Here is a 16,690-nt window from a genome sequence, read left to right as displayed (position 1 = left end):
TGAAATAGAAAAAAAAACAAACCAAAACGTATGAGGCAGTGGGGAATAAGGACTGAGAGGAAGACAGAGGGAGAAAGAAGAGAAAAAGTGGAAAACTGAGGACAGGGAAGGACAAAAGGAAATCTGGACTCTGTCTTTTCATCAACAAGGTTATTGTGCTGTGTACAATAAAATGCAATCATCCCATATTGTTCGTCTTGCCAGACCAAAGCTGACATCTTTTTTTTTTTCTTCCCCTCTTTACATTTGAGGTTACGATGACAGAGAAAACGATCTCTTTCTCTGCGACACCAATACCTGTAAATTTGATGGGGAGTGTTTAAGGATTGGAGACAGTGTGACTTGTGTCTGTCAGTTCAAGGTAAGAAGATTGATATTTCACTCTCTAATTCACTAATGAGAATACAAATCAAGGATCTCCCTTTATAACCTATCACTCGGCAATTTATTTCTCTACGTGCAGAGGAGTGAGAGGGAAAACCTGGCAGCGTGTTTAAAAGCTGGCAGGAGAACCAACTGGTGTCAAGAAGACATAAGTTTCTCTGGGAAAATGCAGATGCTGTGGCTTTAAATGTCCCTTTGGGTCTGCGGTTCCAGGTTGTGCATTTCTGATTTTTCGTCTCTGCCCTTTTAACAAGGATTTAGAGCCCTTTCTAAATTCATTTCTGATACAGATCATGGCTTATTGTATTCGGAGTTCTGATCTAGTTAAAGAAATGGATCTGTAATGTGCTTATGCAATATTTCAGGAAGGGCTGCGTAGTGACAATGCTTCTGCCTGTGTATCTGCCCGGCTGATCAGATTAAAGAGCAAATCCCTCTGTTCCAAAATCATGAACTTCCTTAAGGTTTTATGAAGTTTTAGGGGGGCTGTTACTGAGTTGTAGAGAGGTTTCCTGCTATTTCTTCTCTCTCCCTCTTGTAGCTACATCCCAACCTCAGGCGTTCTCAAAGTCAGATGATTTCATTATCGAGGATTCCATTTAATATGTTTTAGCCAACTCACAAACCAGCTGTGCTTTACATAATGACCTGAATAAAAACTCAAAAAATTAAAGGAGTTCTGAGCGTGCACTAGCACATGTTGTATGTATGTTTATGCCTCTGTGGTTTCTTGCATTTTAATGTGGATCTGTGGAGTTGTGGAACTTGTGAAGCTGATTTGAATGTTTATAGTAGACCGGGTCAAAGAGTGCATAGTTGAAGACCATGCACATCTGTAATGATTAATTTATTACCAAGCTTTGATAGACTATTCGCTTTGAAGCAAGACAAGTATTGTTTGTATTTCTAGAGCCAAATGTGTCTTCAGAGAAAAACCCCAAGTGATAACTTCCTTCGTTTAAAGCAGAGAAGGAATTTTCTGCTGTAAGAACAAGACAGTTGTTTGCTGAAGTGCTTGTGTTTCCCATGGTGGGACAAATTTCATACTGATCATGGGGTTTTTTTATTCTGTTTCTAGCTTGCATATAGTCAAAAATTCAGTGTGAGAATGATGGTTTGAGCATTTGCCTTGGCTCAGTATGTGCAGTGACTTTGAAGGGTTGGTCTGTTTTCTCTTTCTAAGAAAAATCTGTAACATAGTGAAACATCTGTGACTTGTCCCACTGCCTGGTGGTGAGCTAAGGCAGAAGTTGTGCCATGAGTATTGAGGAGTTAGAGCAGCCACAGGGAGTGCTTGGATCTTGTCTTGGGTCCCACTTTGGTGTTGCCTTTTGGCATAAAGCCGTGGACTCGTAGCCTAGAAGGAGAAGACTCTGATGTTGCTGTCGACAGGGAGGAAGGCACTGGGAGTGCCGTTTTCCCGAGGCAGGAGGCTGGTCCCTGGTGATTCAGGGTAAATGAAGCTAAGAAAACCTCTCTGGGCTGTGTTGCCTCCTCTCTGAGAGGTGAATGCAGAATGTATGCTGAGTTGAGCAGTTCTGTAGGGGCCAGTTGAAACAGATTTAAGGAAATCAGATAATTGGTATTATGAGTATGTAAATGAGATGAAAGGAATGAGTTGGGCAACTCGGGGCACGATCACAAGTAAGTGGGCTGAAATCAGCAGTGGTCTTTGGCCCTGTAAACACTGAGAGCTCTGTGTCTTGGTTTTGGCCCTCCGTGGAGCTGCAGGGCTGACAGTGACCTTGGAGGGCAGATTACCTGTGGCTGATCCTGTGCCGGCGCTGTGAAGGGCGACGCGGTGCCGGGGGCTCCTCTCGTCAAACACGTCCGCTTTGATACAGGCAGAGCTTGGGGGGATGTTAGCTGCTCTTGTAACATCAGTGGACAATGTGACAAGCCAGAAAGATACGCCACTGGAGTAGGAAATTAATTTCTGGAGTGGTGTCTGAGGCTGGCTTAGCCGGCCAGGTAATTTATCTCACAAGTAAGGGGGTCCTCCATCAAAATTCAGGTCCCCCGTTTTGGTGACAGCTCTCTGGGGTGATAGTGAGCAAATCAATAGCAGACTCCTCATCACTATAATTACTTTTTATGTTTTCTCCAGAATTTGCCAGGGGCTTTAACTGCAGCTTGAGAGAATAGACAAGGATGGAAAGCTAATTTTGCCTCTATACCGTTGAGAAGTCCTGGGCTGGCCAGCCTGTGTCTTGAGGGGCTGGGGAAGGCAGAAGTGGGGAGCAACGCTGCTGCGACCTTGGTTTAGGTTTTTTCAAACCAGAAACAGGGATGCATTTGAGTTAAAATTGTTTTTATTTGAAAGGGTGAACACGACCAGATTTCTGTGGAACACCTGAAGGAGATTCATACTGCTTGACTCTCTTGTCATACTCTACTGCAAAATGATAGTCCATTCACTGACTCCCCACGACGAGGCATGTATTGCACTGGAAAACGGTGTCCTGCTCCCATCAGGACAGGCAGAGCCAGCCCCTGCTTGGGGCAAGCCCAGACCTTGGTGCCAGCAGGGAGGGGAAGGCGCTGGGCTAGTGCTGACTCCAGCTGTGGAGCCAAGCATCAGGGAGAAGCCCCACCACCAACTCCTCCCTCCCTGCACAAAGCAAACTCAACGGCCCCACCAGAAGGTGAGGAGCTGTGCCAGCAGGCATGTGGTCAGAGACACGGCTTGCTGGGGTCTGGACCCCAGTCTGCCCAAAACCATAGGTCTGGCAGCCTGGGTCCTCTTCCCTCTTAGATTTCATGAACAGATCAAAAAAATATACCAGAATGTTTCTGTCAGCATTTTGTGTCTTTTGGATGTCGAATTTCATGTGGGAGGAAGGAGTCCTGTTTCCATGTGTGTTGAATCCCTCACATGCTTCAGTGTTTGTGGAGCTAGAATATCACCTGGTCAGCTTGCAGCTTTATGTTGTATTTTCAGGATATATATTGGTGCCACTTGGTCCAAGGCATAGGTGGTGTTTTGGGAGTGGTTAATCCATGAGGCTGGGAGGAGGTCAGACTTTTGACAGTGTTACCAAGAGGAGGAGTTAAGCAAGTTACCCTTTTCTTTCCAAAAGAAACATGCTTTCAGTTACCAGCACTGACCCCAGTGCTTGCAAAGCTGGTTTGTCCCTGGCTGTGATAGCGGGCGCTGGAGGCTGCTGGTGCTGGGGAAGGCAGCTTTGGCTGAGGCTTGGCTGAATTGGGTGCATCCGTTTCCCTGCTTCAGCTGTGTTTCCAAAATGGGCATGTATAAGAGATAAGTGGACAGTGTGGCACCAGTGCTGCTGGGTTTAGTGGGAGCTCTGACATGGAATTTCCAGAGCGCTTCATCAGTCCTCACTTGAGAGTTGTCGAATCATTCCCACGTGTAGGGCTTGGTTGGTGAGCCCTAAACTAATGCCAAAAATGTGTCGCTAAACTGAGAGAACAGACAGACAACATCTATCACTACAGTACTAGCAACAAGTATGTTACATTGGCCTAGAGCTGTGAGTACTGGATTCAGTGTGGTCAAGTGCAGGAGTCTAGCTCTAGTGGGTCAGGGGTAACCTGGTGACTAACATCACAACCTTCTCATCGTTGACCTTGTTTTCTTTCCTGAGTAACTTCCACTATGGTTTCCTAGTGGCTTTCAGAGCCATCCCAGCTCAAAGCCAAGGCAAGATTCATGTGGAAGATGTCACTTGCTTTGTTCTTTATGGCTCCTGCCATTTCCATCCAAATACTAGTTGTCCCAAGGCAGTGGTGGGAAGAAGGGGCAAAAGATGAAGAAAGACATCTTTGACCAGCACAGTCTGAGAGAGAAAAGGCTGCATCACCCGTGCTTGTACCTCTGCTGGCTGAAGCCAAGCTTGAGTGTGGCAGGTGCCACAGGGGAGATGGGGAAACTTCTGCCAGGAGAGTTAATCCTTCCTGGACCTTGGTGTCTCTCAAATGCCTTTTAAAATTGCCAAGCTTTGGAAGAAGTTCCAGACTAGCTCACAGCAGCCCTGTCTTTCATTTCTGCAGACCATGATTTTACTCTTGATGCTGTATGGTCTCAGTGTAGGGCCCTCTGGCCTTTCAGATTTGCAGCTGAGTCAATGTAAAAGATCTTCCCTTCTTCTGGGTAAAAACAGCAGGGACTTTGCCTGTGCGTTTGTTGGGAACAGGATCCAACATAGTTTCTGCATGTAACAGACCTTAAGAATTACTTTGGGCCAAATTCTGCACAGGTTGTTCTGGCAAATAGTCCCATGGGTGGCCCACAGGTTGTGTGTCTAAAGCAACCATGATTTGATCCTTTAAAAAATTTGCATGACTGTGTTAATGGTCCTGGTTAAGCATTCCAGATCAGGCTCCAGCAATTGCTGTTGAGCTTCTGGATGAACTTGGCATTTTCTGCTTGAAATGTTGCTCAGATTTGGAACATAATGATGAAAAATAGCATAGGAACACGTTTTAAGCAACTGTTTAAAAGCTCTGCATGGACAAGCCTTTTGTTAGGAGTGGAAAGAGCAGATTTCTACTGTTGTAGCTGCTGGTTCCCTCTCTTGTTCAAGGCAAAAGAGAGCGCTGGGGGTAGTCAGCAGCTTGGGAAGATTTAAGAGAATACAATGCATAAGGAAAATGTCATTTGATTTGGCCCAATCAAAATGTCACTCTGACCAACTATGAATAATTTCTTGGCAGTTGCTCTGTGTGGAGGCCTGCAATTAATGCAATCTATGTGATTGTTTGTGTTAATCACTTCTGTCGTCGTTCACTTTGGAGCGTATTTGATGTTTATATCCCTGGAATTTCAGTTCTACGTTTTACATTGTGCCTGACGAGCACACCTCAGCCACTTCGTGGCATAATAAACCCAAATAGGAAGTATGAGTTCTTTTTAATTTTTACTTGCATTTAAGCATAGGTGAGCATTTGTAAATAATAATTGTGATCATTCCATTTGTTATAATTAAACAATGAGACATACCAGGAGTGTGGTAATCACGAGATAATAATTTCCCTGGTATAATTACCATGTACAGGGTATATCCAAGAATTTCTAAGCCTCCGAGCATGATTATCTTATGATAACTGCACCCGGTAGGTTGCCCAATTTTCAATATAAAATTAAGATATTTTTATTAAAATTAACAGGAGAGGGTAATGCTCTCTTTCAGTGGTGGAGGGAGCAGAGCAGGTAGTTTGCAGAGCTGAGCAGGAGTCTTAAGCCGAAGGTGGAGTGTGTGGGGTGAGTAAATTTGGCACTCTGGAGTGCTGGCCGAGCTGGCCACCGGCCACCACAGGGAGAGCTTGGACCTTGCTGGAGCATCCAGGCCACAGCTCTGCAGAAGGAAGGGTGGGTTTTGACCGCAGGTCTCTCAGAAATTTCCCTCTGTGCCATCAGCTGTAATCCTGGGTAGACGTTCAGAGTTGCGCGCCCAGGGGTGGCCGCTTGTTCGTGCGCAGGGGCCGTGTCTGTGGGGGAGGTGGGGCCGAGCAGGAGGAGGGGAGAAGCCCTTGCTTCCAATTTGTCTGGAGCCGCCCAATGGAGCGGGGCGCCCCCCAGGGGGCCCCGGGGGAGCCGCTACTGCGGATGCGAAGAGCCTTCGCCTTGCCCGCGCTCCTTCCCGGGCTGCCCCCCTCTCCTCCCCACAGGGAGAGGCCTCGCTGGGGGCCCTTGCCGGGCACTTGCACCATTCACCTTTTCCTTAAGTTGTTCAAGCCTTGCTTATGCTCCTCTGCCTTTTGCCTTGTTAAAAATCCACCCCTCCCTTTTCCCTGGCAAAGGTGAAGAGGCAGCTCAGCATTCCCTCCCCGCTGTCGTCCTGGGCTCTCAGTGCCAGAGGGGAGCTGGGGGGGGCACAGACGGGGCCGCGGCAGCGCTCGGTGACTGACGCCGCTGCTCCCTGTCCGCTCCCGCAGTGTAACAATGACTACGTGCCCGTCTGCGGCTCCAACGGGGACACCTACCAGAACGAGTGCTACCTGAAGCAGGCTGCCTGCAAGCAGCAGAGCGAAATCCTCCTCGTCTCCGAAGGCTCCTGCGCCACCGGTAGGTACCACGCGCCCCAGGCCGCCCCCGGACCTCGCCGTGTCCCGGAATAGGACAACCCGTGGGTGGCAAAAGCCCTTTGGATCCCTCTGTGAAGTCATTATGGGTTAATTCTTTGCAGTCACAGGCATGAGAAGTTGCTGCCATCCTTCCCTTTTAAGTGACCGACTCTAGTACAGGCTCCTTGACACCACTTTGAGGAGCGCAGTACACAAGTTGATTTCCTTTTTTAATACAAATCTTGTGCTCCTGATCATCCTGTGCACTGCATCCACTTCCGAGATGTCACAAGAAGTAACTGGAAGCAGATTAAACGAGCAGATGTCTGATAAGTGGGCATCTGGATTACCACAAACCTCCCCATAATCTGGAGAACCGGAACTGGAGCATTATTGCCTGTGATCCAGTTTCTTAGGTTTCTCCATGTACATGTAGGGCCAGATTCCCAGCTGGTAGGATTCAACAGACCACTGGTTGTCATGAGCCTTCCCAGTTTATACCAGCTGAAGATTTGGCCCAAAACACACTTAAACAAGTCTGTGCAACAGAGTTTGGTTTTTTTTCTGGACCTGTTGGAAGAATTTATTAAAGAGCATATGTGAAAACTGACTGGCATTTGAGACACCTCTGCTTAACTCTGAGCATCGTGAGCTGTTTGTGTCTCTGCTTTTATGAAACAGCTGGAAAGGTGAATGAGCAGCATCAGTCAGGAAAACTGAGTTGCTTCTGTGCAGGAGTACTTGATGTTTTTCTTTTGTGCTCAGTATCTGTTAGAGGTGGGCAGTGAAGTTAACTTTAAAAGAGCAGGAGGAGTAAGTCTTTGTTCTTGAGAGAGTTCTTTAAACTTAAAGCAGAATTTTTTCTTGGCTGAGGATGGAGGAGTCAATAAAAAGTGCATTAGGCAAACTTTTGGCAATGCTGTAATTTTGTGTTTCATACACCTGAGAGAAAATAAACTTCTTTCCCTGGATATGTTGTTCTTTGAAGCTGTTACCTGACAATTTTCAAGAGGAGTATACTGCAGTTGTTTTTTGTCTATAAATTGGTATTAAATGGAGCTTAAGCTGACAAAGCCTATTGTGGCGTAGGATTTGTTCAACTTGGTAAATTCTCTCAGCACAGCAACTGGTCCTTCTTTGTTCAAACTTTTTGATTAAAGGGATAATTTTAGTGCATTGCTCCATCTTTTCTTACAGTTGCTTACCTACTGGCAGTGGCCATGTTGGAAGCATTCTCTCTGAAACATTGATTTCAGAAACAGAGGAGAAAAAAAAAGGAAAAAAAAAAAAGAAAAAAAAGAAAAAGAAAACCCAAAAAAGAAAAAAAGCCCGTTTTTCTTCAGGTCTTGATCATTTGGCTTTTTCCTTCTTCCAAGGAGATGGCTCAGTGGAGAAGGGAGCAGCCATGTACCTCAGGTTTTCCCTGTGGGATGGGGTAGAGAGAGGGTGTGCAGGACCCCCAGGACAGACCTGAGACCTGGGCTGCTGGGAGGTCCAGCAGTGAGCCGCCCTCCTGGCTACGACCACAACAGGTCTGGGCATTGAAGGGTAGGAGCAGGAGGAGAGACACAGGTCCTTTTCCTTCAAAGAGCCAGAGGATGTGGTGGCTCATTGTGGGAGGCAGGTGACAGCAGGGTTTCATTTCTTTCTCTGTGCTGGGGAGACCTGGCACACCTGGAGAAGCAGCGTGCTTCCCAGAGCCATGAGGGCATTGCCATGCAGAGACCTTTCTTTCCTCAGTAGCTCATTTGGGAAAGAGCATGAGGAGCAAAGATCAGATGAGGAAAATGCAGGATATGGTCACTGGGAAAACAGCATCATCTTCTGTTCTCTTTTCCAGCCGCCTTTTGCACCTGTCCTGCACAGCCTTGCTGTATAAACCCACCATTTTAAGCCTTTCTTGTGACAGATTTTTTTAAATGGCGGTTTTCCTTTTTTCCTTTTTTTTAACTTTGAGCAATAACAGCATACACAAGCCCGTTTGGATCAACCAGATCTTACTGTCAGTAAATTAGATCTAACAGTTCATAGGGTAATTGGATCCCAAAGCAGCCTTTCAAAACTCCTTCTTTTAATCTTGACGCTGATGAGTGGATAACCTCTCCATTAAGGGGGAGGATGAGACGACAATCTCCTTCCCTTCTCTGCAGAAGAAACTCCTCTGAGGAATTATTTTTGGTACCCCTACATGTGTATGCATTTCTGTGCTTTGCCTTGCTTAGAAAGTTTCAGGACGAAGCTTCAGGCTTGGCAATTTCGTGATGCTGCACTTCCTAAACTTGTGACTCTTGTCATTCCAGCCAAGAAAGGACAAAGCAGAGGAAAAATAAAGATAAAGCGCTCCCATTTTGAAACTCAGCAACACCATTGAGAAAAATAGCATTTTAATAATTTGTCTAAAGACTTTGTAAAATAATAATTTAAATGGTTTATTCCAACTACTTACGATCTGATATCACTGTTTTGTAAAGATAGTGGCATGAATTTCCAATTCTCCTGGCCTCGACCAAAAGGGTTTAAAAAATTCTCTTTGATGGTGAGGGTTTAGTAGTGGCCAAGTGAAGTAACTTTGCAGAACTGTTGGGAACAAAGCTTTATCAGCCTCAGTACAACAGAACAAGGCAGAGGCTTATGAGGACGTTGCAGCACTCCAGGGCTTACGTTATTTCAGTCTGATAGGGAGACTTTAAAGAAAAAGAATTGAGACATGAGAAAGATGGCTTGAGTGAACTACGTTGGGATTAGATCTCTATAATTTACCCAGGGATGACATCAAACGTAGGGTGCACTGTAATACACTGAACTGAACAGTCTGGCTTTGCATACTTACAGGACAGCACATGAATATAAATTTCTTTCTGTTCTTTTCTCAGATGCTGGCTCAGGATCTGGGGATGGAGGTAAGAACCATCTTTTAATATCTCTGTGCTTGCGTGTACACACGTTGTCCTTCACAATTTCAGGTTGAAAATGGATGTGCTTTGCAGTTTAGTTGTTATGCTGCTTGTTGTCTTTTGTTTAGCTTTTTCTCTCTCTGGAAAAAAAAAGTTGTGTTTTGCATCTTAGTCAAGCTGGAACCTAATAATGATGTGCTGTTTTCTAGGGAAATTCAGAAAGCTGTGTTGCTTCTAATAGGACTTGGAATTATTCATAGGTTGTGCTAGGAGCTCTATCTCCATCTACTGTTACAGTTGCACTCATTTGTTTTATGTTTAGAGCAATATTTCTTTTGCTTTTAAAATGTGAAGCAAACCCTTGACTCCTCCTCACTGGAGGATTGAAGCCAAATATTTTGTGGTAACAGAGAGCATTCTTTGAAAGATATGAAGAAATGTCACAGGGAGAGAACAATGTTTTTATAAGAGCAGCAGCAGCAAAAATGAACGTGGAAGCAGTCCAAACTGTTTGCTGCATACAGGGGATACTGTAAAATGCAGGCAAACTTGCATTTCAGTTTGGCGTTGGGTGTGGTTGTGGTGTGGTTTTTTTTGTTTGTTTTTGTTTGTTTGTTTGTTTGTTTTATTTCTTAGCTGTAATCTTGATGGATTTGCTTGTTTAACACTGGTCCTGGGGTTTGTGACCAATCTTTCTTGGCTATATGAGTGTTGAGTCTGAATAGTGCCCTGCCTCAGGGCAGGGAGTGTGACTTTTGGGAGCTACTTGTATGGTGGGGCTGATGGGTCAGGCTTCTCCAGGGACTGGGAGGGCCAGGGCTAGTTTGGGTGGCTATGGAGGGTTGTCCTTAGGGGTTACCCTCACTTCTGCCCAAGCACCCCAAGTAACCTCCAGGAGCCCCATGGCGAGGGAAGGGCAAGGTCAGCATCAGGCTGGGGCAGCCAGCAGGAGCTGGGGCAGCTTTCTGCATGCAGCACAGGCAGCAGGCCTGGGCTCTTAACCAGTGTTTATGGCTGAACCTGGCTGGATTCAGGTTTTTCCAATACAGTCCAGTCATTTGCAAAACATCACCCAGTGTTCATGTAGTTTTGGTAACCAGCATGGCAGAGAGCACAACGTGTAGGTAAAGTATTATTTTTACCTGTGAAGTAGTCAAGAACATGAACATGTGGAAGTGACTTAATTTTCCAGTATTGGACTTGGGCTGTTTTCTGGAAATCAGGTCATGTTAACATGCTTCAGATCTGCCTCTCCAAAAACCACAATCTAAATATCACTATTTGTTTTCAAAAGATTTGTCCAATTATTCCTATTTTGCTTCAGTGTCCTTTTAAATTGTCTTTTTAAACCATTACATGAGAAAAATTCCTTATTCAGTGCTTAACAGAAAGCTACATTTTAGTTTGTATTTGTGATAGGGTTTTCGTGCATATGGTCAATAGATCAGCTTCCAGATAAAGTTGTGCAAAATTCATCATGTATGTCCCCAGGAAAACAGATAAGATATCCAGTTTGATTTGTAACTGGGGAGGTGGGGAATCAAACTTAACCACTTTCTAAAAGTAAATCCATGCTCAAAAAGCATAGGAATTTAAAAGCATGATTTGCAAACAGTTTCATTTTAAAAGCTGAGTCTGACAGAAGACAAGCAGAACAGGACCTTGGGGACTGACTGGGCAGGTAGTAAGGAGGCAGATTTGTGAAGGAGACAGAACCAAGTTGGTGCATGTGTTTAAAGGTCTACAAAGCTGCCTTGTATTATTCAAGATTTAGTAGGCAGCTACGGCTGTTCTTAAAGTACAAAAGTATATTTATGTGCCCTAAGCAGCTAAATCCAGCCAAGTAAATGTTGTCACTACATCACTCTTTACTAGACACCGTCTTGTTGTAAAAGCTGTAATAAATTTTGGATGTCATCACAGTAAGTCTTGTAAAATCCACTCCAACAATAATGAGTGGGATGTTTTCCTATGAGAAGCCTGAGGTCTTAGGCAATCTTGTGTGGTTTTGGGGTTTATCAAAGTTTTCCTTTCTTATGCTTCTTCACGGAGGCTGGGTTAACAAACTACTCGCCAATGCAGCATCACTTTTTGCTAAAGTACAGCCAAAGGAACCCTCCCAGCTGCCTAAAGCAGCAGAATGGGGCCCTGCTGGATGCTGTAGGTGTCAGAGGTGCTGGGTACATCTGCAGCAAGGTACCTGAGATGTCTTGGATGCTGGGGGCCCTTAGGAACAGCCGTTCTCTTGCTGATTTGCCCCGTTTCTTGTTGCCACCAGGACACAGGCTGGTGCAATGCTTTGGCATTCCTCTTTGCTCTGTGTTACATCTAAATACGTCATGTTTTTCAGAGCTGGCAGACTTTCTGGCAAGGTCCAGGTTTGTGTGACTTGCAGGCTGGTTGAGGAAGGTTCCTTGCAGCCAGGGAGCCCCAGGCTGGGAGCCCTGAGGGACTGCCGTGGGCATGGGCAGGCTGAGCAGTGCCTCCTGGGCATGGATTAGGAGGCTCTGGTTAGAAAGCCAAGGAGTGGAAGGGCTTGAATGCACCTCTACGGGCTGACCCTTCAGTCTGAACTGGTGAGGACTGTCCTTAGCAGCAGAAATCTCTGCCTCTCGGCCCTTGCAGGTGGAAAAGGATGTTGCTTCTTACTAGAACCCCTCCATACTGTTATGATGGGTTCCCTTAGTGGCTTTGTATATCCCTTTGAGATGAGGGAACCAGCTGTTCAACAGAGGTGTATCTCATGTTTGGATTGCTTTGGTCTGTCAAGGCACACATCTAATAGGAGATTAATTCAAATTGTGAACACGTAAGAGGACATCGTGTTTTTTTCTGGTTCTTGGAACGTGGCACGTTTCTTGCTTTGAGGTGATTTCCCCCATGACTGATACCAGTTCAGGTCTCATTACTGCTTCTCCCTCAGTGGAGCTCTTGTCAAGAGAAATCATAACTGGTTAAGGGTTCAGAAATTGCTGGGAAGGTGTTGGTGCAACAGACAGATTCGCACACGCACATTGTGTGGTCACACCAGCCTTATTTTCTCGGGAAACTGGACAGAGCAGGAACAGGATAGCCAGAGGCTGTGTTTTGCCTGGCACATTTCTTTTCTGTGCATTCCTACCTGGCTTTGCAGAGAAGTCTCCTCAATTTATTATTTAGGATTTGGGGTTTTCTGCTTTCCTGTCAGGGATGCTGGGATCAGAGAGGTCCCAGTTCTTAGCACTTTAATGATCTTGAGGGCTTTCCAGAGGTGATTTAATCCTTCTTTATGCAGCAATAGCATATAAAAGTCCCCTTATTTCTAAAGTGATGGGGGATTCTTAATCTCATTTGATTACTGAGCCTTCAGCATGCACTTTTGGGGATATCCAGTAAGTGGGTAAGAACAGTAGGTGTCCAAGTCTCTTACTGCAGAAGACATTTTTCCCTGTAAATGAAGACTAAAAATGCAGAATCAAGAGCCGTTTCTGTGTTTTGATTGCAGAAGCTGGGAGTATGGTGTGGAATTATTTAAAAACCCATATCCCAGAAAGATACTAATCAATGGCAGAAAAAATGAATGTGAGAGAGTTTATACAGAGAGTAATTTAAAGCGATTCCATTCATTTTCATCTGCGCCGTTCTCTAGACAACTGGGTTTTTTTAGAAGGCAATGATTCATGTTGTGGTCTTGAGCAGCTTTATAATGAATTCTTGCTCGTTTCCTAGCTTCCTTCAAACAGCGACAAACTCAAGATGCAGTATTTCATTAGAGCTCTTAATGTGCTAAGAACATCTCTCCCTGGCTGCTTTTTCACACTGAACACTTCTCTCCCCTCCCTGCCTTGTCTGTGTTCCTAGCCCTGTTGGTGGGCTTGCACTCGCAGTCTGATGGATTTGCTGTGGGTGGCTGTGGTGCTAGATGTTTCTGTGATCCCCAGCATGGCACTGCATGAGCACCAATGTTGAATTAGGTGGAGAGCTTCATTTGATTTCCATTGAAGTCCTGCTGACATCAGTGGGAGTTGCACGGGGCCTCTGGGAACTCAGATCTTATCCTAGTTTGATTTTTACATTAATTCTTTACGATCGAGACTAAAGCAGAAAGAAAAAGCAAGTCATAGCCCATCAATATCATCATCACCATTTATTTTGCAAGAGCACCTAGAGGTGCTAATTATAACATTAGGACTCTAGTGTGGTACACCCTGATACTGTGAGGCCCTTCTTCACAGTGAGGGAGAGAATAAAACCTGTGAAGCAAGAGTCTGGATATCTAAGTCAAGTACAGGCTGGAAGTTGCATCCACATCAGTGGTGAATTGGGAATAACAGATGTAATTTCAGAGTCAAACCAGTGCTGTGTCCTTTGAACCACACTTTGTGTCAGCAGACCCATGTGTACTCCAGAAAGAACCAGTGAGAATGCTGTTCTTAAAGTTATTCCTAATTTGTTATACACCCCTGGGAATCAACCTTGCAAGCCATCTTCTTTTCCCTCTCTGTCTGTCTCTCGTCTTGTGTGTGTATTTTAAGGATGAGAGTGGCTTGTTTGTTTGTTCATTCTTTGAATTTATCCCGTCCATCTCATCCAGAAAAATTGAAGCCCTGCAGCCCTTTGTAGGTGCCAACATGTAGATTTAATGATAGATTTGGAATTCCAGTCTACCTTTCCTGTTGGCTTAGAGATATGCAAGCAAACACACACATATAAATCTGTGTGGAGCAGCAGTCATCTTGAAACACTAACCTAGAGAAAACAGGAAGGAAAATAGAAACACTTTGAAACCTAAATTATTTTTTAAGGCAAACTGTAATGCAGCACGTGTATCATCTTCTCTGTAATCGACAGGTAAATGACTGCTTTGACCCCACTGCATTTGTACTTGTCTCTGTGCTGGGTTCGTACGACTAACTTGAATTCAGCAGCTCTGGTGCTTTTCCACCAATATCCCTTTCTGCTTTATTACAGGGTTGATTGATGGGCAGGGCTATGCAGAACACAATGAATATTGCTGTAAACGCTGTCCTAGCAATAACACTTGAGCCAAAATACGCTGTAAAACCTGCCTTGTATATTGGTTTGAAAGAAGCAGTGTATAAAATGGAATGCAGATAAACACACACATACACACGTTCTCAATATATGGGAAAGCACTGGGAGTGTTCTAGGTTAACCTCTCAAGGAAAGGGGATCCATATTTTGAGCTACAGATCCTGTCCTTTCTTTGCCTGGGTGTAACAGGTGATACAGTCTTCTTCTATGTGAATTTAGAATATCTGCTGACCCCACGTGCTATCATCAACTTCAATAAGGCAATTATAAAGCTTCTTCTATTCTAATTTAATTTTGGAGCAATAATTTAGAGCAGCATTAGAAAGTAGAGAATCAACCCTAAGCAACGTGCACTGACTGGGTAAATACCTCTGGAGGGAACGTTTAAATCTTAAATGAATGACCTGACTGTGGATGGTCAAATATATGTCTCCTTTGTTAAACAGGTTTTTACCTTGTTAACCTCAGTATGGCACTGAGCCCAAACCAATAAGCTCTTTGAAAGGCTGGGTTTATTAGCTCAGGCTCTCCACTGTCCTAACATGATTACATGACTTCTAGTTCAGGGCTGATGCACATCTGACCTGTGTGAGAGTTAGGTCAGGAAAAGGCAGTTAATGTCTCCTCGTGGCCTTTAAAAATTATGAAAAGATGAAGTTCCTATGTTTCTGTTGACTAGATGAGAAGCATGTGGGCATTTGTGAGTGCTGAACTTTTTCAGGCACCTGCCATGGGCATTTTGTGTGAGGTAGGATGCATTAGGGGTTTTTAAAGTCCTGGGAAGGTCTGGAATATGGACAGGAATACCAGCTTTTGGATTCCTCTCAGGCTCTCATTTGAGCTGAGTACTGAACTAATCGACCTTGCCTGACTGAGATGTTCCAGCAAATCCTCACAGCTCCTATGAACATAAAGGTCTGTAGGCTTATCTGTAAAGTACCATTCTGGGAGATACTGGTTTTGGATTTAGTTTCCTGTGTTCTGCTTCTGTTTGGCTCGCTGCTTCTGAAGTTAGAATACAAAAAATCCAGTGAAAAGCAATGAGGTTTATCCCTGTGCTTGCTTTGTTATTAATGGACCTAAGTCCTTGCTGTGTTCTTGGTGTGAATGCACAGATCCAATCAAACAAGACTATCAGCACAGAAATACCACAGGAAACAGCTGACCCAGAGTGAATGATTTGTGGCCCATTTTTAGCCCTTCCTGTGAAACCAGTGAAAATGAATAGAAGGAGCCTTAAGGGTCCATGGACTTTTTTAGGTGAGAAGTAGGAGTGATGTCCATTCATAGCTTCTTTCCTAAATTATGCAGTCCTTTATGGGTTTTGTTTTTTTTTTTTTTTACTTAAGCAGTTCAGAGTTACACAAGGAGATCATAAACTGAAGGTGCTCACCTACATCAAAAAAATATGGAAGATGCTTTGGTTTTGCTTTCAAAGTCATAATTGCCTGTCCACTTCAAAATGGAGCAAAAAAAATCTAAAAATATGCTGTTTAATCATGTGCAATCTGAAAATCCACAAATAGCTCAAACCATCAAACCAGAAAACAAATCCTGTGATACTCCAGCAAACAGATTAAAAAGGGGGCATCTGATCACAAATACTCATTTATTGGTCTGTTAATATAAACACAGGAAGGGAGGGACGTAGTGGACTAGGTCTGTCTGCTACATCTCAGTAAACCTAGATTCATTTTCCCCGTGACAGCTGTGGAATCACTGGAGGATAGCCATAGTGACAGTGAGAGGTGAACCTAGCCCACTGTTTCACTTTCCTATGCAGGAAGTTCTTCCACAGGGAAGAAAAATGCTTCTCAAGCTTTCAGATGTCTCTGTCACACTTACTACGAACACCTTACTTCGTGGGGTAAGAGGATGTGTCAAAGCATATGCTTAATTTTTATTGCATGTTTAAATCCGTTGACTTTTTGAAGTTTTCTTCTGAATGTGGAGCACAACTGGGGCCTGAGGCAGCCTTGGAATGACCAGAACTTCTTCTGATGCTTGTGTATCTCTTTGGTCCTATATTCTGTGGTTTTTGACTGAAGAAGCTGATTCACTGTGCGCTTGCTTTGAACAGTTTTTGGCGTGACATAGGATTTTGCTAGATGCTCTCGTGAGATCTTAAAGAGGACAAATGGGCTGAAAACTGCCAAGTCTCTCTCAAGGTTCACGTACTTGATTTTCTTTAACTCTTACATTTCAGACCTCAGCTGCGTTTGGTAAATTGAATATATTCTGCACTGGATGTTCAAATTCCCTTTTGTCTAAGAGGCTTTCTTTCCTCTCAGAGACTGGGAAATCAAAGCCGAAATTTTGCCTGCTGTCTTTGAAGTCAACAGGAGTTTAAC

The 16,690-nt window shown here is 44.4% G+C and overlaps 1 protein-coding gene across 1 annotated transcript in view; it reads left to right on the top strand.

The window, feature by feature from the left end:
- Positions 1-251: 251 nt before the first annotated feature.
- TMEFF2 (transmembrane protein with EGF-like and two follistatin-like domains 2) overlaps positions 252-16,690 on the top strand; it is a gene marked incomplete at its 5' end in the record, with an annotated part of 124,764 nt that continues 108,325 nt past the window's right edge. The window contains 3 exons of the mRNA XM_008945989.1: positions 252-361; positions 6,283-6,412; positions 9,285-9,311. Coding sequence (XP_008944237.1) covers positions 252-361; positions 6,283-6,412; positions 9,285-9,311 — 267 coding nt within the window. The remainder of the gene's footprint in view (positions 362-6,282; positions 6,413-9,284; positions 9,312-16,690) is intronic.

The sequence above is a fragment of the Merops nubicus genome, unplaced genomic scaffold, assembly GCF_000691845.1.
Source record: "Merops nubicus isolate BGI_N331 unplaced genomic scaffold, ASM69184v1 scaffold4060, whole genome shotgun sequence".
NCBI classification, from domain to species: domain Eukaryota; kingdom Metazoa; phylum Chordata; class Aves; order Coraciiformes; family Meropidae; genus Merops; species Merops nubicus.
This window is presented reverse-complemented; position numbering and strand designations above follow the sequence as displayed.